This window comes from Cryptomeria japonica, chromosome 6 (genome assembly GCF_030272615.1).
Source record: "Cryptomeria japonica chromosome 6, Sugi_1.0, whole genome shotgun sequence".
Classification (NCBI taxonomy): Eukaryota; Viridiplantae; Streptophyta; class Pinopsida; order Cupressales; family Cupressaceae; genus Cryptomeria; species Cryptomeria japonica.
Window position 1 is genome coordinate 441,180,391 of NC_081410.1, and position 23,177 is coordinate 441,203,567.

Genomic DNA, 23,177 nt, shown 5'->3' on the forward strand with positions numbered 1-23,177 from the left:
TTCCAATGCGGACATAAATGTGGTGGTTGTTCAGCTTCTTTAAAAGCTTATAAATAAGCCCAATTTGAATCCAATTGCAAGGAGTTGGAGAGTTATGGAGTTACAGAGTTATAGGCAAACACTCCTTCACAAGATTGCCTAAATTGTACAGGCTCAGGCATACAACTCTCTTTTACAGAGTTTGCCCAAATTGGATACATTCCAGACATACAACTCTCTTTTACAGAGTTTGCCCAAATGGAATAAATTCAAGGGCACACAACTCTCTTTCACAGAGTTTGCCAAAAAAATTGTATGGTTCTTATATATTTTCAATGAAATGAAATTTTATATGATTTGTTATGTGTTTACAATACCACAAATGCTACTTTGGGTATTGTCCTCTGCATTGACAAAATAATTCAGATCATTATGTATCAAATAACAAATTGTTAATAGACATAAATATTTATAAATTTATTTAAATTAAAGAAATAAATATGTACTCTTGACCCAAAATATTATGAATATTTATGCTATTAAACATTGGATGATGCCTCTATATACCATCCAATATAATGTTTAACTTACAATAATTTAGGTTTTTAATACAAAATTAAAAAATTACTATAATAATAACTTGAACCTACCTATCAAAATCGGACTGATCCCCGTGAACTCGCTTATATAATTATTCAGCGTCACCTGCTTAAAAAGAATGTCACTTGGCCATATGACCACAGCCTTGTCGTTTGCTCATCTTGCTCAGTCATACATCGGCAAAATTTACAGTTAAGAAGAACAACTACTGGTATATTAGCTGCTACAGAACCAGAAAAACGATCGGAGAAATCGCTAGAAAAGACTCAAATTTTTTCTCGGGCAGGTCGAAAGATCGGGTTTCTTCCCTTAACCTGTGTTTTTGGGCTAGAGAAATAGTTCTTCGAGAAAAATGAAGCGAGGTTACGAAGATACTTCTTCCTCATCTCCGCCTCCGGGAAAGCAATTGAAAACTAGTAAGCAAATATTTTTATGTCCACTGGAGAATTTTTAATGTGTTATAAGGTTTTTAGGAACTTCAAAATGCCAAGCTGGTCAGATGTTGAAAGCCCGCCTCAAGAATATTTTTGCATGGTTATGTATTTTCCGTAAAACAAAATTTAGATTTGGCATTTAAAATGTACAGAGAGTTTCTTAGGTGTCTAGTGTTAGGAATTTTAAATTGTAAAGTTAGCATTTTAAATTTTCTCCATGGGTACATTCTTGTGGGAGACATGTCAAGCTTCAAGAACATATATACATTTTCTTTAATTGAAATTTCATTTGGCCTGCTTAATTTAAAAGCAACGACTTCTTTCCTAATGGTGAGTCCATTAGCGAGGATCGAATTGTTTGTAAAGAACATTTTTTTTCAGTTAGTTCCTGAAATATATATCACAAATTCGCACTTTGAACACAACCTATGCACTATAATGGTTAATTTATAAGAAATTAAATTTTTTGCTGTCAGGAATTCAGAATCAGGGAATTTCGGTGTGCTGGCTAGTGTAGGTCTAAAAATTGTTTAAACTTGAAATATGGCATGACTTTGTAGCTCATGTTAAACAGATTTAGTTTTGGCTTGGTAAAACTCACTGAAAAAATTACAAAATTTTATACCAGGCATTTAGAATCAGGGAAATTCTTGACCTAGAAATTTCTTCAGCAAGCTTGAAAGTGAAGATTCTTAGAGTTCTAATTTGTTTTTGATTTTTGGAGCATTTGCACAGGTGAAAACGATAATACACAGAAGCTTGCGCAGAAAGTTGCGGAACACTATAGTAAACGCACTAACCAAACCCTAGAGGAGAGAGAAGCTAGTCCTATCATTCACTTGAAGAAGCTTAACAATTGGGTAATATATCGCTTTCCTTCCAAGCCATTGCATATATTATTGTACATAGGTACTTAATTTTCAGAAACAGAGATGATCTGCTGCTTGGTCTGAGACTAGGCATACATCATATGATAGTTTGAACTGTCTTGCATGTGTGGAGAAAATATTAGTGGCTGAGGTTATCCAGTTGGGTCTATTTATCGGACCTTTAGAAGAATATTTCCTTGTGAACACAAAGACATCTTCAAATTTCTGAAAAATTATTTTACTTTTTGAGAATTTGCCAAAAAGCTTATCTAAAAGGTGCAATTTTTTTTTCTTTCTCTTGACGATGAATAATGGAGTGTGATCCAAAACATTGATAAATTAAAAAAGCACAGATTTTTTTCAGAAGCTCTGCATTTCACTTTTAAGGAATATTGAATGTTTTCTTGATTGTCACCAGACTTAACAATTTGAGAATATTATTGTATCTTTTTTCCAAGATTGTTAAACTTATTGTAAAAATACGTGTTCCTTAAATTTTTCTCAATTTGTTCTCTCATAGAAAGTGAGAACTTTGTAGTTTCTGATATACATTGTGGTGATGATCATACCTTATTTATGGAATGCTTTCCTTAATTACTTTGATAAAACCTTGCCAATTTTCATATTATTATTACAGATCAAAAGTGTATTGATTCAGCTTTACACTCGACAAGGCGATGTTGTTTTGGACCTTGTGTGTGGAAACGTAATCATTTTCTGACCTCTGCATTAATTATTGCATTTACAAAATATTGGCCGCATCCTGAGCTATGTTTAGGGTTGCTTTTAAAATCCATCAAAAATTTCTAGGTCATTTTGATCTTAATTTCTTTTTGGTATACTTTTTATTTTTGTCTTGTTGAGATGTTAGTTTTATTCTTTTGTTGGTGATTGTTTCTACCATTTATTGTGCCACAGATACAGACTTCGATGTTATTGTAATCGAACTAAAATATGCTAGGATTTTGCTGTTCTTTTAGGGTAGGCCATTGAAAAATCTGAACAAACAACTTTAAGTTTGAATTGAAACTGCTTGGAGGTACTTAATAGTGTATATTATTATTTTATTAAATGAAGGAGACAAGAAAGGTCTGCCTGACCTAAACAGTGACATGTGTCACTATTTGTACATAATAACTCACGCTCCTTTCCCAAATGTTCTTCATTAGCCTCAAAGGTAAGGGTTAAACCTAGCTCTGGTACAGCTCTTTCTGTCATTACCAATGGTTGATCTTTCCAATGACTATTCTTCAGAATGAGGAATCCTCAATCATCAGTCAACATGGTGAAGCTTGCATGGGGAAAGCTGATAAAGGAACTAAGTTTTAATTGAAATTGTTTTAAGGTACTTAATAATGTAAAAAGAGTTGCTACCATCAAATGGCGGAGATATACAAAGGTTTTCGTAAAAGGGAAGTGTCATGCTATGCTCTGTTACATCTCTTTTAGTCATTGCCAATGATTGATCTTTCCAATGAAGAATCTTCACTCATTAATGATGTTGACATATTATATACAGAGAAACTACACTACTCAGCTATATTGATTTGCCCTTTCCTAAAGAACAGATTAGAAGTACCATCTAGGATTGCTCAACAAAACTAAATTTACATGTATTGGCGGTCTCCAAAGTGAGACATTTGCCTGTTGGTGGCAGTTTATCACAGAAGGATAAAGGTTTGCTTTGCAGACACCAAATTATGAAGATTTATTTCTCTGAGATCAACTAGCTTTTTTTTGAGAACAGTGATCCCAATTCATTTATGCAAACAGCATGCATCAAAACTTGGCGATTCAATCCAATGTCCCTCCTTATCAAGTGAGTAAAATATGATAATTCTTTGTGGTTGACGTCAAGTACTCCAACTTTTGACAGATTTGGCAAGTTTGGAAAATATTGTACACTAGAGTAGCTTTGAGGGAAAATGTTAGTATGTCACCTGCAACATGTTGTCAAATGGAGCAGTAACATGTGAAAGAGAAAAAAGCTTCTCCTATGTGATGAATGATTGGCTGAATATGTTCAATGTAGAATTGCAATGTGGGGTGTTTCTCTTGTAAAATTACCTTCATTTGGCCAAATTTATTGTCAGTGCACTCATACATCTGTCCAAGTCTAGGTGCATTAGCATCCCCATATCCAATGTCATTGAAAATTAGAGTAATGATTGCAACAATATTTTTTGTATCAGCCCAAAAAGTGTCACTCTTTACCACCACCTTCATTTCCTCTCTTGTTCTGACTTAGAATTGTGCCACTGATTCCATGCTGCTGTCATGACCATTAGTTGCAGTGCCTTTTGCAACTTAAGCATCCTTCCAAGAGAATTAAATACTATGCATACCTAATCTTTATAGGTTTCAAAAATTCCTTCTTGGAGAAGGTCCTGAAGAGTGCATGTGAAGTGTGGTGGCTGCAATTGCACATCTCTAGCATCATTAACTATCTCTATGTTCTGACCAATCTTGGCTGTCTTTGAGTGCACTATTCATGGCATACACACAACAAGGAGTCCACCAAATATGCTTGTAGGCTGCCTCAATCTATTTTTTGCAGCTTTGCACACATGCTGCATCTATCACTACTTGCATCACTTTCTTTTCCCCAACCTCCTTAGCAGCACCTCTAAGGAATTGGAATTGAAAATCAGCATCCTTGAGGTTCCTTAAATAATTAATAGCTCCAAGGAAGTAAGTGTCCTCTCCACATTTGAGCATGATGTTGTTTAGTGGATGATGCTTGATATTTGTCCACCCATCCACGACTATATTGCATCTACTAGTGACCTAGATAGCCTTTATTTTATCCATTATAATGTTAATCTTAGAAAAGTTTTTATCTAAGATTGTTGTTCTCACTTTTGTCTACCTTGGTGGGACATATGATGATCTTGCTCATATAATATTTGCTACAATGTCCTTATAATAAGGATAATGGGCTACATGGAATGAAATGCTATTAATAAAGAACAATATCCCAACGGCATCATTTGCCTCATCCTTATTTTGCACATTGAACAATTTTGCCATTGTGTCTGTAGCATCACTATTGCTAGTTATTCTATATTCCCCCTTAGGATTTGTTGCCCTTGAACTAGATGGAAAAGTAGTAGTACAAATTCGTGGATCCTAATTCCTGGGAAGCGCCAGTACTAGTTGGAGTATGACTCCTTGATGGAAAGGTAGCAAGTACAATTGTTTGGTCATCTTTGCAATCCCACAATCTGTTTATTTCAGCTCTTTGACTAGTTGGAGTATGACTCCTTGATGGAAAGGTAGCAAGTACAATTGTTTGGTCATCTTTGCAATCCCACAATCTGTTTATTTCAGCTCTTTGACTAGTTGGAGTATGACTCCTTGATGGAAAGGTAGCAAGTACAATTGTTCGGTCATCTTTGCAATCCCACAATCTGTTTATTTCTGCTCTTTGTTTGAGCGACAATTCCTTACATACATTTACACCTTTTCCTTGGACATTAAGGAGACATGGATTAACTTTTGTAATGCTTCCTTGAAATCAACTTTATAGAAATGACATCTCCTTCAGTTTGTGCCCCCCATTGTGGTATGTTTTGCTTGTACTTTGGTTGCCAATTGTCTAAAGGGGACTTCTTATTGAAAGGACCCTTGGGAAATTATTCTAACTTCTTGGAAGGGCAATTAAAAGCACCACTACCAATTCAACTATTTGCTTCACTCTCACCTGCCACATCTGTAATCAAAGACAAAGATTCAACTGCCTCTTGCTGACCCTCTTGATCACACAATTTGTGAAAAGAACTTGTGTGTCATGGCAAGAAATGAAAGTTATAGTTATCGTAATTTTAATTTCAGACATGTTGTGACCTTTTCACATCTCACCCCATTGAGAATGGGGACCCTCCCCTTTTTCTTGCTTTCTAGGGTTTTTGTTAGAGCCTTGTGACCTTCCGGCATTGGTATTGCCAGTTTTGTTAGTTTTGAATGGTTTGAGTTTTGAAGTCATAAGTCAGTTTGTGCAAACCATGGTCAAAACAGAGTCTAGACATTGTCAATGTGCCTAGAAAGGCCGAAGGACGAAGATTGCAACCGATTTGAGTGAATTTGAACAACTTTTTTTTTTTGGAAAGTTTTGCTTTTTTCTTTTTCCTATTTTTTAGGAAGTTTCGTTTTTGGCATTTTAAGTGCGCTCCCCGAAATGGCTATTTTTAGATTTTTTTTCCTATTTTTTAGGGATGCTTGCTTTTTCTATTTTTGGAAAGGGGATCTAGGGTTTGCATTATTGGCTCTGAGATTCACTAAAAATGATTGTCAAATTCCTTCGAAATTCAAGTTTTGTTCGAAAAAGCCAATTTCCTAAATTTTAGGGATCCAGAGGAATTCAATGGATGAATGATGAGTGGTTTTCAAATTTCAAACAAATCCGAGAAGAATTGCACAAGTTATGAAGATTTGAAGTTTTGATCTCATGGTGCACGAATTTCACCAAGTCCGCCCTCCTTGGTGCTTGAAATGAATGAAATCCGCCCTTGGTTGAGTGTAAGATGCATGAAGTTAATGAACTCCGCCTTCACCTTGGTGCATGAATCTCCTCAAGTCCGCTTTTGTACAAGGTGCATGAAATCAATCAAGTCCGTCCAAGGGATTTGGAAGTGGCATGAGAAAGGTTCCTAAGTCAAGGCAAGTCCGCCTAGCAAACAAGCAATGTGGCATGAAGTTGATGAAGTTCGCCCTCCTTGGTGCCCAAGATAAGTCAAATCCGCCTTGAAGGAGATGGTAAGTGGTGCCTAAGCATGACAAAGTCCGCCCTCCTTAGAGTCATAAATGTTACAAAGTCTGCCCTTGACCAACATAAAGGTGCATATGTTTTGCTAAGTCCGCCCTATGAAGAGGTTGAGTGCGCAAGATAAAGGAAGTCTGCTCTAGCATGATATGTGGTGCACAAACATTACAAAGTCCGCCTTCCTTATATAGGGAATGAAATCAATAAAGTCCGCCCTCATAAGATATTTGCTAATTTGGAAAGAAAGAGGGTGATGTCATCAAGATTTATCTTCAAAAGTTCGAACTATGGCTGATTTAGAAAGTTTTTGAAAAGAGAATATTGAAGAATGCGTTCGAATTGCAACTGAAAACCAATTTAGAAACTTTCATTTTGAACTGAAATGTAGAGTTCGAACTTGCCAAAAAGATGACAGTTCACTGAGGTCCCATTTAGAAACTTGCTTTGCAAATTCGAAAGACTAAATGTCCAAGTTCGATGTATGAAGGACAAATTAGAAACAAATTTTAGAAGATCCTTTGTTGTTTCTAATTAGGAAATTCAAACTTCATATAAATACCTTCTTGATTCTTTCATTTCTTCATTTGAAGTTCGAACTTTCAAGAGCAAGTTGAGAGTGTTTAAGAGAGATTTTGTGCAGGTGAAGGACATTTTGAAGAGTTTTTGCAGGTTGGAAGTGATTTCAAAGGCGATTTCAAGTGTAAGTCTGAGATTGTCAACAATTTTTCACAAGTTCATACACAGATTTTGGAAGAACCTTGACTGTTTGAAGGACAGATCCTCTGATTTTGTGAGACAAACCTCTGAGTTTTGTCTTAAGCAGCATCTTTTCCCTTCTTTCTCATTCTTTTGAAGGTGAAAATGAATCTTATGGGCAGATTATTGGGTTTCTTACCTGATTCTTTTAAATTTTTCAAAGAGAAAGAACAAATACAATGAATTTTTTTGTCTCTTTCTCATTTCCTGCCCTATAAGTCAGTTAGATTGAACTAAGTCGATTTTTCTTGGACATAGTTTGCTCTCAGGTTCTGATTTTTGATTGAAATCAGACCTTGAACTTCTTAAGTTTGGCAATTTTCAGGGGTTTTGTTAAAATATTCAGAATATTCTAAATGTTGAAACCCCAATTTTAAGGCTAAGTGTTGGAAAGAAAGAGTAAAAATCATAATATACTTAGCTACCAAACTCCAAAATCACACCTAAAATGCAGATCCTAACTTAAATTTATTTATTCTTTTTGCAGATTTGGATGACCTCCGAGGTTGGAACATCGCGCAAGGTCAGGATGAAGTTCCAAGTTGACAAAGATTCCCCTCTAGAATAAATAATAAACTCTAAGTGGAAACAAGTGGGAGATACAAACCTAGGACACATAAACCTTAGGGAGTTCAAGAAACGGATGCACAACACGGACACTCAATTTCCTACAGCGATAGCAAGGAAGATGATGCGGAATGGTATAGTGCAGGCTGGTGGTTTCCTTCCAGCAATGCAATGCACTGAGTTGATAGTAGAGTGTTTCAAGCATTATAACCCAAAGAATAGGGAGATAATGGCACCTGATGGAAGGATTCTCACAAATATTGGAGAAGTAGCAATTAGGGAGGCCTTTCGCATCCCTGAATACTACAACACGGTCTATATGACGAGGGAAGAAGCAACCCAACTATACAATGACAATGTAGAAGAATATGAGGCTAATATCAACCATTCATGGTTGGAGAAACCTAGGAAAGGTGTTTCCAAGATACCTAAGCTCCTTGTGAGGGCATATTTCAGAAGAAGATTACGGAGACCTCATAGTTTTACTGAACAGAGTCATGGGCAGCCAGCAGGGTGCTCCCTTTGAGCCATGGATGTACTATTTTATCCATGAGGTAACTGCTGGCGTTAAGATGATAAACTGGGCTAGAATCATTAGTGATAATTTGGATGATCAGTTGAGAAACTTGGAGAAGAATAGAACCTTTTATATGAGTTCTTATTTGGTCTATTCTTTAGCCAGGACATACAGATATAGAGGCCTTGTATGCAGAGGAGCTGTTGGAAATAAGGAGAACCAATTCGCTGTCTATGATTGTTATCCACAACTGCACCTGGAGGAGAAATTCCATTTGAAAAGAGTTAATGATGCATTCCTAATGCACATCATGAGAACCCTTCAGGGAGGTCTTCATTAGCAACTCTCTCAAGAGTTAAAAGATTTTATCAGCAGGTTTGGGTATTGGTATATCCAATATCCTAGGTTCACCTACTTAAGGATCCAGGGATTTTCCGAACAGCCGTATAGATTACCCATGTTTCCTACAAACAAAATGGTACTACTTGAAGTAGTAAGACAGTTGGAAAACTTTATGGTTGTGCAAAGGAGGAAACAAAAGATAGGTGCATTTTCTCTTAGCATCGGAAATGGATTGGAGACATGTCCATCAACCTAAGCTACCACACATTCCGACAAGGAGATTCAATGGTACCCATTCTTTCAATATCAAGCAAGGGGCTATTTCGATCCTTTTCATCGGATGAAACAAGTTGATGAAGAGAGGTTCGAGCATAGACCAGACCTTGAAGATTATTGGGCTAACGCAGCTGATAACTTCGAAATCGGAAAGAGATTTTGGTCCAGGATCCCACTGAGCTTGATCAGGGCATCCGAGGTATTTCAAGTGGCAGACCAACTTGAGGAAGACAATGAATATGAACAGCCACATTAGGCCACCCTAAAGAATGAACCTCTTGCTCTAGTTGATTAGACAGGATCTGAAAGAGTTGACTTGGGTGATCATATGAGACCTGTGATCGAATACTCCAAATGGTGGGCAGCTCAGAGAACAAAGCAACTGAAAGCAAGGAACGTTGCCTTCACCTATGATCTCATGGGGATTGATGAGTCCATGTCTTCAAATCATAAGAGTACATCAAGTAACCCAAAGAATCCAGAGAGTGTTGGGTCAAGGAAGAGAAAAGAGCCCACTGAGAATTCCATAAGGGCTAAAGGAAAGAAAATCACTGGAGATGCAGATGTGAGCAGAATGCACAGGTCTGGCGAAGGTCATTGAAGTTGATGAACAAGAACATGATAGTAGAATGGAAGCTAATGAGACATAAGATACTCCTCCCATAATTGAGGAAATCATAGAGGAAATGGTTCAAGAACCAAGTCAGGCCCCTATTCTCACCAGAGTTCTAGAAGTTGAGAACCCATAACCTCAGAGAGAATTCCTTGATGGCATAGTTACTACACCTAAGGAAGTTCAAGATAATTTTGATGAGAGTGGCATGGAACAATCAACCATCCCGGATTGGTTGAGGGAAAGAATGAAAGCCAAGGTTCCTGAGGAGGTTCATCAGGTAGAGAACACAACAACATTCTTGGCTGAATTGAATAAACCAGCTGAAACAAGACCACCTAAACCAGCTAAGAAGTTCTCTTTGATTCAGAGAGATAGTGTAGGCTTCAGATCAATACAAGTAGTAGTACCAAAGGCAAGAAAAACTCAAGACAACATTACTCCTGAGGACTATGAGGTCACTACTATAAGTTTGGGGAAGACCACCAAGATTCAGGAAGTCCAGGAATTCGATGACTCCTGCAATACCATGAAGGAAAGATTGAACAAAGAGGTTGAAAAGAGAAAGAAGGTTGAAGCTGAGAATGAGTAATGGAGGAAGTATGTTCAACACTTAACAAAACCACTTGATCGGGAAGTACCGGTTGCTCCTCCTGCACCTCTTCCACTAGAGTCAATGAAGGATTATGAGGATATGAAGACTACGTTCAGAGAGGCCAAAGGGTGGACTTCTGATGCCTTGGAGCGTGCTGACATACTTGTTGCAAATCTAGTATCAGCATATGACTCCACCTCTTTCTTGTTAAGTAGAATTCAAGACATAGCTGAAGCTTGGGAAGATGTTGAGGAGATTCAAAGCAAAATAATCCCACACTCAAAGACCATCAGAGGGCTTTCTTAGCAGGATCTGGTAGATGGAGAAGTTATTCAATCAAGAGATAGATATGATTTCAGCACTTGGTACTTTGCTTTGACAACCAGGGTTGAATTTTTGAGGAAGTGCAAAGCTAAGTGTTTGGAAATTGAAAAGATTGTCAGAGGTATTCCGGACAAGGTTTTCCTTGTAGCAGCCGAGATATTGTAGCAAGATGAAGTGCGAGAAAAAACATTTACATATAGAGAATTTGAGGGTCAAAATTCAAGGAAACTTTTTCAAAGTTTCAAGACCGATTCTCAAGGATGATCTCACTAGGATTTTGAGATTCTTACTTATTGGTGAGAACTTCCTAGCAGAGGCAGTTGACTGGGAAAACACTCTCGCCACATGTACTGATGACATGGACATGGTTGATTACCAAATTGGTAGTTTGCCAAGTGTCACCATGGAGGAGGTTCGACCATTAGTGTCTAGATACATTGCATCTACTGAAAAGGAAACTGGATGGCCACCTCAGTGAAATTAGTAGCTGTGCCACTTGTCTCCTTCTCTTTTGTTCAAACTGTTAGAGTTTTGGGAAACCCTAATTAGGGTTTTTATCTTTCAATTTGGGCCCTTGATCGCTGCTTGATCTTGGCCATTCAAATTTTGGGACTCCTATATAAGGTTGCCTCCTCTCATTTGGAGAGTGTGAGATTTTTGAAATATTGTTGCAAGAAGGTCATTTTCAGATAATACATTACTTGTGTGCTTTTTCTCAAGGCTTTGTAATCTCTATTATTTTAGTGATTGGCAAGGTTTTCAATTTCTTCAACATCTTAGTTAGATTTTATTTCATGTTGTTAGATTGAATGAAAGATTTGATAAGTATTGATTCGTGGTGTATCTCTGTTCATACTCTTGATGGATAGATGATTTTTATTCATTATACAAAGTTAGTTTGAGCTTTCCATTTTGTGTATGCTTAAACTTTTGATCATAAGCACATTCTTCGAAGATTGCATCTGCTTTGTGTAGTTGTCTTAAGCAAAGAAACGGGACTCGGACTCGGCTCGGACTCGGCAAGGCCGACTCGGACTCGGACTCGGGACTCGGCGTCAGACTCGGCTCCAGACTCGGCTGGACTCGGGAAAGTGAAAAACTCAAGAAATTTAGAGATTTTTAAAGATTTAAAACTTGTTTCAGACACCCTTTATTGAATACACCTTAAAGACACAAAAACATCATTAAACTCGGCTCATTTGATTGCATACACAAGTATACATCAATCACATAAGCATAAACGCAAATTGTAGCTGAAGAAAATAAGAAACATAGATATATAAATATTGTCAAATGTATACAATATTACAAAACTCATGGAATAAAAAATCCATGTCATCATATGATCATCATCAAATGTTTCATACAAATACCAAAGGTAAATAGTAAAACTAAATACAACTACAAGTGTACAAGCCTATGGCTGAGATGGCCATGCACCCTCTCGCCCTGGCCCCCTGCGAAGGTGTTTAAAGTAGGTCCTGGATGATTCAGCAGCCATAGTTGCTCCCTGTGACACCATACCATGCTCACCAACATCAGGAACGACTGTGTCATGCTCACCAACATCAGGAACAGCTGTGTCACTCCGAGTCTCAGTATTTCCTGTCTCTGCTCGTGTTCTTTGCTCCTCCTCTACCATGACTACAGCCTCAGCCTCTGTATCTACCTGGTCGATCCAATCAATGTCATCATCACTAAATACAGCTGTAGGAGTCCCAGGAGCTGTCTGATTCTCATTGGCCCACTCTGCTTCAAGATCAACCTCATCTAGAATGATAGGAGACATGTCAACTATTGCATTCTTTCTCATTCTCAGGTGGAGGTTGTAGTGAACAAAGACGAGATCATTCATCTTCTCCATAGATAATCTATTGCGCCTCTTGGAGTGTATGTGCTCAAACATACTCCAATTGCGCTCACAACCTGATGCGCTGCATGGTTGGCTCAAGATACGAATGGCCAACTTTTGAACATTTGGTGTCTCTGGGCCAAAAAAGTTCCACCAATGATCTGAGTTTGAAATGAGAAAAATAAATAAAATCAGTCTCACTCATGAACTCATTTAACAAGTTACAATATAGTATTGAATACAACTAAAATTAAGCCTAACAATTTATTTTTACCTGGCATCATAGTTGTTCTAGCGTGTTTGGCGACAGGACGAGAGAAGGTCTCCCCTTGTGCATCTGAGAACATCTGTAGCTCTCGAAAAAGGTCTATCTGAGAAGTACCGGCAGGTCCCATCTTCTCCATGATTGCATATAGCCCATCAAGGACCTCCGCATCAGCCTTGAAAGAAGGGATAAAACGGAATGCCAGATTCAGATAATAGGCTGCCGCATGGATGGGCCTATGTAGCTGATGATGCCATCTCCTATCAATGATCTCCCAAATGGGACCATACTTGCTCTCATCTGCTCCATAGACGAATTTGATGGCCTCCTTCGCCCTATCCATGCCCTTATATATATAGCCCATTGCGGGCTTATCTCCATCCGCAACTCGCAACAAAACCACCAAGGGCTTAACAAACTGCAAAATTGAAAATATTGTGTAATTTAGAAAAATGAGCAAATAAGAGAATACATATAATAACTTATAAAACATGAAGCTAAATTGTAGAATTTATAAAAAAATTACCTTCACTATCTCATCACAAGGGACCCAAAAGCCTTGCTCATCAAAAATGCAGTCTGCCATCTCTATCCCTGCAGGGGTGGTAGCATAGGATGAGGAAGACCACTCCTCACCAACAATCATACGTCTCAAGGCAGGCTTAGACCTAAGCATGGACTGCAATGTGAGGAAGTTTGTGGCAAATCTTGTGATTCCTGGACGATGCAACTCCTTCTGCTCTGTGTATTGTCTCATAAGAGCCAACACCCATGAATGATTATATACAAATTTGCAGACATTTCTTGCCCTTTCTACACATCTCTTGACCCATGGGATTTTTCCAATATCCTCCAACATGAGGTCAATGCAATGAGCAGCACATGGAGTCCAAACTATAGATGGGTGCCTCTCCATCAATAGTCTACCTGCAGCAACATAATTTGTTGCATTGTAAATTGTAATTAATGGAGGTACAAACTACAAGATAGTAATTAATTTGCAAACAAAATTAGTTTGTAATCAAAAGTTTACCCGCAGCAACATAATTTGCTGCATTGTCGGTCACCACCTGTACCACGTTCTCCTCACCCACATCTTCAATCACCTCCTCTATCTGCTCACATAGGTAGGTGGCATTCTTGCAATGGGCGGAGGCATCAATGGACTTGATGAAAACGGTGCCCCCTGAAATAAAAAAATAAAGATAGGTCAATGATCATTCAATAAACCATTAGATAAAAAATAAAAAATTAAAGACTATATGAAACTAAAATTAATCAATCACCTGCGGAAGAAACAAGAAAATTAAGGAGAGTTCTATTTCTCCTATCCGTCCAACCATCAGTCATGATGGTGCAACCTTTAGTGCTCCATATGTGGCGTTGTTCATCTAAATCCTTTTTCACATCATCCACCATTTGAGACAAAATGGGTCCCCTCAAATCACTCTCACTAGGGGCTTTGAACCCCGCCCCGCATATGGTAATGGCATCAACCATTTGTTGCCAATAAGGAGACCTGTCACAAAGAAACTCAATGAGATAAGTTAAGTATAAAAATTCAATGAGATAAGTTAAGTATAAAAATTAAAACAATCAAAGTTATCAAACATAAAAGTAAAACATTCACCTGGCTACAAAGAATGGAATACAGTTGTAGCTCCAAAACCTGCCAATTGCCATTTTAGCAGCATCATGGACCTCCTTGTTCCAATCCATGCCCTATAGCGACGGTTGGGACCCAGGAGTAGTGCGAGGCACAAAGAAGGAATCCAACCTAGATTTACGAATCCTAGGTCCAATGGTAACATTCCCACTATGACTACTAGTGGTAGGAGCATGAGAAGTGGCGGTGGCAGTGGCACTGCCACTTATAGAAGCAGAAGCAGAAACGGAAGCACCAGCAGTAGCAACTGACTGGGACGATATGGAGGTAAGGAAGAAGGGCCTCCAACACAACCTAACTGTGTCCCTCTTCCTAAAACTGTCTCTCTCCCAATGGCCGCTCGATCCTCCTTTTGTTTCTTTTTTCTTTCAATCTCCTCAACCATTACATAACAATCATGTATGGCCTCAGAGACTGCTTTTAGGCATGGTTCGGCATCATGTCCACGCACACCAGCAATATGGTATTTTAGCCTATATATACCTCCATGGAATATTGTTTTGCAAAACATACATTTTGTTTGCCCCTTTCCTTGCCCTGGAAAATCCTCATGATATTTCCAAGCAGGGTCCTTTCTCATGGGGGGTCTAGAAGCCGAAGTAGACATTTTAGGATAGTTTTGTGAAAGTTGAAGTTGAGGCAAATAATAAAGTGAAGTTTGCTGCAATAAAACATTACAAATACAAAATAAAATTAATACATACATTCAAAAAAACTAAAGTAGGGTTTGTAAATTTTTTTTTAAAAAATTGTAGGGTTTGTCAAACCCTACAATTTTAAAAAAAATAAATTTACAAACCCTACATACAACCCTACATAGTACAACTACATACTACATGCTACATACAAATTACAAACATACAAAAGATCTTGCATACAAGAAAATGTAAAACTTTCAAAATAAATGAATAGAAAATGGAATTTTTGCATATAAGAAACAAAATAATGTTAAAAAAAACAATCATACCTCTTACAACAAGCTTGAAATGAGCTGCAAACTCTTCCTATCCAACTCTTGATGCACCAAATCGAAACACAATGTAGCTCCAATGTGAAAAATTGAAGAAAACTTGAGCTTCCTCCTTGCTGGTTTTTCTTCTATGCACCCTTGTTTTTCTTCCCAACTCACTTTACTCTTCCTTTTTTTGCAAGTGAATGAAATGAAAGTCACTTTTAGGGCTAGAAGACAATTAACATTAAAAAACGGATTTAAAAAAACTTTACAAACTATTTTTTTTTTGACTTTTTATTTGCTGCCAACGCCGGCCGAGTCCAGGGCTCGGGACTCGCCGAGTTTGGCGATTTTGGGCCAAAATCGCCAACTCGGCGAGTCTGGCGAGTTTAGCCTCCAGACTCGGCCGAGTCCGAGTCCGAGCCCCTGGGACTCGTTTGGCCTGACTCGGACCCGGACTCGCCGAGTTTAGGCGATTTCGGGCGAGTCCCGTTTCTCTGGTCTTAAGTGAGGCGAAGCAAAGTGTGATTTATTGAGTTCACCAAATCAATACCGTCTCTTGAGTTCATAGGAGTAGAGTTGACTTCTAAACCCTTGTCCTTCTTATCTTTTGTTTTTGAAAGTCTTAATCCGAAAATCCAAAAAGAGAAGAGCATCAATCGATAAACCTGTCTAAATCCCAAAGTAGTGAACAATTCAAGCGTAAGTCCCTTTGTGTATTACTAGCATATCACAATGCCCATTGAGCTTATCCACACGTCAAGACCTGACAAAAGAAACCTTGGAATTGCCTTATAATCTTCTAGCAATCTTAGCATACGTGGTGATTTTGTTCAAGAGAGGATAAATTATCTTTGGGTACTTTATTCTAATATTCGGTATATGATAAAATGTACACCAACAAGACATATGCTATAAGGTTATTAAATTGATTAAATAATGCATAGGCTCAAGGCACAAGGATTCTCTTTTCAGACTTTTTGTTTTTCTTACTTGAAATTCCATGAAGCATAGAAGTAGACGATTCACAAATTAGAAGTCCTTTTTCTTCAACTTTTGTCAAACAAGGAATCTGCTTTTGTTTTTCTTGCTATAGGTTGCATGAAGCATAAAAATAGACTATGCATGAAAGACAAAATCTTAATTTGTCTAGTATTAAAAATTACAAATTTAAATCTTAATATTTTTTTTAATAATTTATGCAAATTTGAGAATAAACATTTCAAAATTAAATAATTTTAATTTAATAAATAAATGAAAAAAATCTGAAATATTGCTATTACAAATATAAAGTTAATACTAAAACCCCTAAATGCTGTTTTTACGGTTGTTTAAATGCTGTTCTCAATAAGTACAATAGTTTCAAAAACTTAAAAGGAACATTTAATAACCATATATATTTCTATGAACATTTCATAATTTAATTGTTTATTTAAGTTGAAAACAAAACAAAAAAAATAGCACATAATCATTGATTTCAGCTTTATCTTTAGGAATGAACACTTAAAATAAAAAATCCAAATCCCAAAAGGTGAAGGGCCATGGCTTACCCTGAAGAATTGCCTACTTTTGGATTGAGCATTGTGTTGAAACTTGAACACTTGGTACTTGCTCTCACTCTTGCTATGCAACTTGCAACCTTGCATAATCATACATAGTAATTTGGAGTGAGAGTGTGAGGTGTATTTGTAGTTTTTTGGTGTGCTTAGGGTGTGGGTTGGACCCTTAAGCTTTTAGGGTTAGTGGCATGAACATCAAGAAAAGTGTGATTTAATTTTTTTTTTCTTTTTGGAGGTGTTTGATACATGGATGGTCGATAGTCTTGGAGATGGCACAAGAGACACTTGGGAGTGTTATCTAAATCTTGAGCATGTCTAGAAGCTCCCCCAATATCACTGATATAAGAGATGTCTTAGAAATGTTCCCTCTTTGAGAGAGATGTCCTAGGGTAGTGTTGTGACCTTTTCACACATCGCCCCATTGCTAATGGGGACCCCCTCTTTTCCAGCTTTCTACGTTGTTAGGTTAGGGTTTTGGCTGCTTAGTGGGTAATTTTGTGTTTCCTGTGCCCGAGTCTCAGGGTTTTGATGGTGCTGCCTGATCGTGATAGAACGAACGAGCTTGAATTGGACGAACTTGAGTTCAAGCAACTCAACCTGGCAGACGAAAGAAAGATTATATCCAGTTTGAACAACTTTGCTTGGGAAGTGAAAACAAGTGCCCCACAATACATTAGAGTTTTTTTTGTCTTGGACGAAGAAGAAGAGATAGCTAAATGAGTTGACGAACAAATTGAGGAGCAGATTGAAAGAGATTTACTTGCTCAAAGATTACAACAAGTCCGGATTGATCCTAGATAGATCACGCTGGATCGCATCAATTCCTTCTCACCCGAGAGACTTCAGAGAATTCTAAGATAAACTCTTGGAGAACAAAGACCGTGCGAGTTGAGGACTCCTCGCAGATATAGACTTGGAAGGCGGGAGGCTTCATCGAGTTTAGATATATCAGATAGAGATAGATTATTCAATCAAAGGGACGTGCTGAGAGAAGACAATACTTTTCCAGATCCTCCAGATCCAAATCAAGAGGAAGTCCAACAGTTTCGACAAGAGGACCAAGAGATGGCCGAGAATCAAGGACCACCTCCAAACGGTGGTACCTGGTTGGTTACCAATCCGTCACCGCTCGCTTTCGATGACATTCATGAGATGCTGAAGAATCCGGAGAATTTATGTTCGAAGTACAATGCTAGTGACTCAAGCCGGACGATAGAAGATCACATCAAGATGTTTGAAGACCATTTAAGAAATAGACCAATTGAGTATGGAGATGTGGCTTGTAGACTTTTTTCCTATTCCTTGGGAGAAGAAGCGTATCATTGGTTCATCCATTTACCTGCAGGATCCATCACCTCATGGGAGGAATTGAAAGAGACATTCATTGGATAGTTTGGAATCCAAATTTCCCCATTAGAGTTGCATAGACAGTTTGTTGAGTGTAAAAGACAAGAAAATGAACCTATCAATTCATTCAACAACCGATTCCAGAAAGCTTATACAAGGTTGCAGACTCCCTATCTCATTCCAGATGCTCGAGAGATATATATACTATCATGCAAACTCATCCCTCTCCAACAAATTTGAACTATGCATACGCAAAGGCGATAGAGGTTAGTAAAATATTGCGTCAGAATCTTAGTGGACGTTTGCTCAATTTGGGGTCGCTTGCGGCCGCAAATCAAATTCAAAATTTAAGCCAAGCTTTGGTGCATCATACGTCGATAATGAATCAAGTTCCACAGCCGATGTATCCAGTTGCTCAGCCATCAAATCAGTAAGTACTCCATCTTGGAGGACCCATTTCTCAAGCTCCACAAACGCATCCAGTGTACCTTCAAAATCCTGTGACATCCACGAGGACATAGGAGGAGAAAGAAGAAATGAAAGAATTAATCGACCAAGTAAAGAAATTATCTACAGAGGTTACTCATTTGAGGAACTAGGACAATCAGCTCTACAATATGCATAGAAATTATCAAGGTGGTAATCAAAATAACAATCAAGGTTACCAAAGTAACAATCAGAATTATCAACGCAACAATCAGAATAACCAAGGATATCGTGGCAATAATTAGAACTATCAGAAGAGAACGTGGAATGCTACGCCCAACAATGGAAATGTGCCGTCACCTCTTGACAATCCGCCAGCTTCGGAAAGTCGACCGACTGATAGAGTCTTCCTCGCGGAGGCTGCCTTATCAAATTGGTGCAGATTACACAACACTAGTCAGCATTCAGAATTGCATCGTCCCGAATTCAAGGTTGCTGCTGATATTTTCCAGCAGGAAGTGCGAAATAATGAAGAATCAGATAGCACTCCAACAACGGGATATGAAATTGTCCCCACTACAAGATATGACCAAGCATTAATCATTGAGGATTTCAAGTTTCCTCCAGTTTATGGAGAAAGTTTAGTGTGCGAACACGGTGGAAGATTTCCTCCAGAATCGGCGAATGGACCTATGGTTCCGCCTAATTGTCAATTCCCACCTGCTTCAGCCAATGGACCTATTGAAGATCTAGACTACTATTTCCCACCATTGAATAACAGTGTTTTAGTTGAAGGAATTAAAGAAGTATTTCATCAGTCGTCAGGAAACACTGGACCAAGAGTTTATCAGAGGAATCAGAGGAATCAAGAGCCTTTAACTACTTCCGTTCCTCCGAACAATTTCGCTACGCCACCAAATCCAAGTGTTAGCAATACACCAAGCTATCCACAAGATTCACCTGAGTATAGACAGAAGAACATTCCCCCTCCAATAGAGGAGTTGAAGCGGCTGAGTCTGTGTGTGTTAGAAGAATTCAAGAAAGTCAAGGTAAGCCTACCATTGTTCGAACTAATGAAGGTACCTGATATCAGAGATACATTAATGAATGGACTAAATGAGAGTACTGCCGGGAGAGCAACAACTCAAACCAGTTCCAACATTCAGAGATGTTCAAATGTTCCTCAAGCAAGCATAAATGTGGTTCAAGATGAACCAAATATTCAATAGTCATCAGAAGAGGCATGTGTAGTTTAGGATTCATCTAATATGCCCAACAAAGAAGAATTAGTAAAGACAGCAAATGTGCCAAAGAAAGAAGATATGCTAGAAGGCAAAGCTTTTCTCACAAGAGATAATGTAAAGAGAGTTAAGGATTCACCAGTTATGATTGAATATCCTACCAAGGGTGAAATCCTTCCTAAGAGTGAGATTGCTTCCGTCAAAAGCACGGTTAAAAAAGATGAAGTTTCCAAAGAAAGTGTGAAAAAAGAAGAGAGCTTGCAAGTCCATAGGGATAAGCGAACAGTGAATTATCAAGATGAACCAGCCCCATTCTTGCTTTCAGTAAGGATGTTTGGCAAGCTCTTGCATAATTGTCTGGTTGATTCCGGAGCTTCAAGTAATGTAATGCCAAAGGCTATATGCGAGAAATTGGGTCTCATCCCCATACAGATTAGTAAAAGAGTTACGCAATTAGATAAAACATAGGTGCCTGTGATTGGAGAGTTAAACAATATTCATATGCAGTTGGATGCGGATCCAAGAGTCCAACACTTCATAGATATATCAGTTGTAGACATTCTAGACGGATATGGCATGCTCCTGAGTCGAGATTGGTCACGAAGACTGAATGGTTACTTTTCGACCAATTTGTCTCACATGTGGCTACCATGGAGAGGTGTACCAAACCAGATCAAGATAAATAGTACCCCAAGATTAAGATTGATGATAACAGAATATGGGGAAAACAATGAAATTCTTTTCCTAGAAACAAATCTAGGAAATTACAGACCAAAAGTTGCAGAGGTTTTGATGCTTCAAAACCCAGTTGAAAAGATAGAAGAAAATCATGAGATTGTGAATTCCACGGAAGTTGTAGTAGAAAGTGATCACGATAAAGATGAGGAAGTTGATATATTTGAAAATTTCAAAGGATTCGTATTCAAGAATATCCAGCAGGGAGTTGAGCTAGGCAACCGCGCTCGCATTCAAAATTTATTGTTGCCTAATTGGTGCCGAATCCACGATACTGCTCATTCTGAATTCTCTTGCGCGATGTGCAAGGTAGCTTTGAATCAGATACACAAGAGAATTCCTGAAATTCTGACACTTGAAGAAATTAAAGAGGCCTCTCCTAGGCTAGATGAAGAAATTACAGATAAAATTAAAGAAGAAATACATGACGAAGATCAAGTTTGGACATTGAGATTTGATGGTTCAAAGTCAAAGAAAGGATCAGGAGCCGGATTTGAATTAATTAGTCCCTCAGGGGAAACTTATTTGGCCTCCCATAGATTACAGTTTCCATGTACAAACAATGTTGCTGAGTATGAATCCTTAGTTCATGGATTGCTGTTAGCCATTCTAAAGAAAGTGAAGATTTTACATGTATTTGGAGATTTAGAGATTGTAGCAAGACAAGTGCGGAAGCAGTATGTCTGCCACGACAAAAGATTGACAAAATACCGCAATAGGATATGGGATCTCATCGAGAGCTTTGACGCTTTCAATATCAAGTCAATATACAGAGCATAGAATCAAGTGGCAAATGTGCTTGCGCAGGTTGCTAGTTCCTTGGCACCCATTGCCATGGAAGGATTAAAGAAGTTTACAGTGGAGCTCGCATTAGTTCCATCCGTGCCAGATAATGTCACCAATTTCCAAGTTTTTGAAGACGATAAGCATATATTGGATTTTCTGACAAATACAGATATTTTCCTGAGTCGGGTTATTGATGAAGAGGAAGCCGAAGAAGTAGAATATGATTCAGATGGTATCCTAGATTTGAAGACAAACTTCATTCCTAAGGGAATGATAGAGCTAGAAAGAATATTTGATAGAGATAAAATGAATATAGAAAGATTGCATGACTCAAGTGGAAGTGCTTGTGAAATTGTGAATTTGGGAAATGACAAAGAAGTTAAGAATGTATTCATAGGGAAAACATGCACACCCTGTGAAAGGGAAGGCATATTGAAGAATATGAGAGATTTTCCCGATGTGATTGCATGGGGATATGATGATTTGAAGACATATGATACATCAATCATTACACATACTATCCCCTTGAAACCAGATAGTAAGCCATTTAGGCAGAGACAAAGGCCAGTGAACCTTTGCTGGAACCTCTTATATATCAAGAAGTGAAGAAATTTGTTATCAACAAGGATTATCTTTCCTGTGCAACACTCGACGTGGGTCGCCAATTTGGTCCCTGTTAGAAAGAAGAGTGGAGAGATAAGGCTTTGTGTGGATTTTAGAAATTTGAATAAAGCGTTAGAGAAAGATAACTACCTGCTTCCATCATTGGATGAGGTTTTATAGATTGTGAATGGATCGCAGATGATGTCCTTTTTGGACGGATATTCAGGATACATTCAGGTGATGGTAGAATATGAAGATAGATTAAAGACAACCTTCACCACAAAATGGGGTACGTTTGCATACAGAAGGATGCCATTTGGCTTAGTCAATGCTGGAGCCACGTTCCAAAGAGCTATGGACATTGCATTTCAAGATTTAATTGGGAAATCATCATTATTTACATGGATGACATTACAATTTTCTCAAGGAAAAGAGATCACATCGAAGATTTGAGAAAGGTATTTCAAAGATGTAGAAAATACGGGATATCTCTTAATCCCAAGAAATGCATATTCGGGGTTACAAAAGGTAAATTGTTAGGACATATTATCTCGGAGAAAGGAATCTCCATTGATCTAGAAAGAGTTGAGGCTATATCCAAGATAAACCTCCCGAGTAGTAAGAAAGAACTGAAGTCCTTCTTTGGTAAGATCATTTTTGTGAGGAAATTTATCTTCGTATTTGCTGAGATAATACGACCACTGAATGAAATGTTGAAGAAAGATGCCAAGATGGAATGGACGACATAAGCAAAGAAAGCATTTGAAGAAATCAAGTCCACCATCGTTGAGGCTCCTGTTTTGGTCAGTCCTGATTATGCGAGACCTTTTTATGGGTATTCATTCGCCTCAGAGCATACTTGTGCTGCAGTCCTTACACAGAAGAATGAATATAAAGATGAACATCCCATAGCATTTATGAGTGTACCGTTGAAAGATGCGGAGCTGAGATATCCGAACGTAGAGAAACAAGCTTATGCTTTGGCGAAAGCAATAAAGAAATTCCGACATTACATTTTGAGGACAAAAGTTCATGCCATTGTCCCAAATGCAGCAGTTAAGACACTCCTTATGTAGAATGAATTAGGAGAAAGAAGAGGAAAGTGGGTTGC

General features: G+C 38.1%; 1 protein-coding gene across 12 annotated transcripts in view; it reads left to right on the forward strand.

Annotated features, from left to right (window-relative positions):
- Positions 1–661: 661 nt before the first annotated feature.
- The window catches only part of LOC131037528 (mRNA cap guanine-N7 methyltransferase 1), a 131,242-nt gene continuing 108,726 nt past the window's right edge, over positions 662–23,177 (forward strand). For 2 of the 12 annotated variants that reach the window (XM_057969696.2, XM_057969698.2), the window contains exons 1-3: positions 662–995; positions 1,749–1,873; positions 2,520–2,588. In XM_057969696.2, the coding sequence (XP_057825679.2) occupies positions 932–995; positions 1,749–1,873; positions 2,520–2,588 (258 nt within the window). In that variant the 5' untranslated portion in view covers positions 662–931. The remainder of the gene's footprint in view (positions 996–1,748; positions 1,874–2,519; positions 2,589–23,177) is intronic. The other 10 variants (XM_059207398.1, XM_057969695.2, XM_057969687.2 and 7 more) reach the window with 6 other exon arrangements.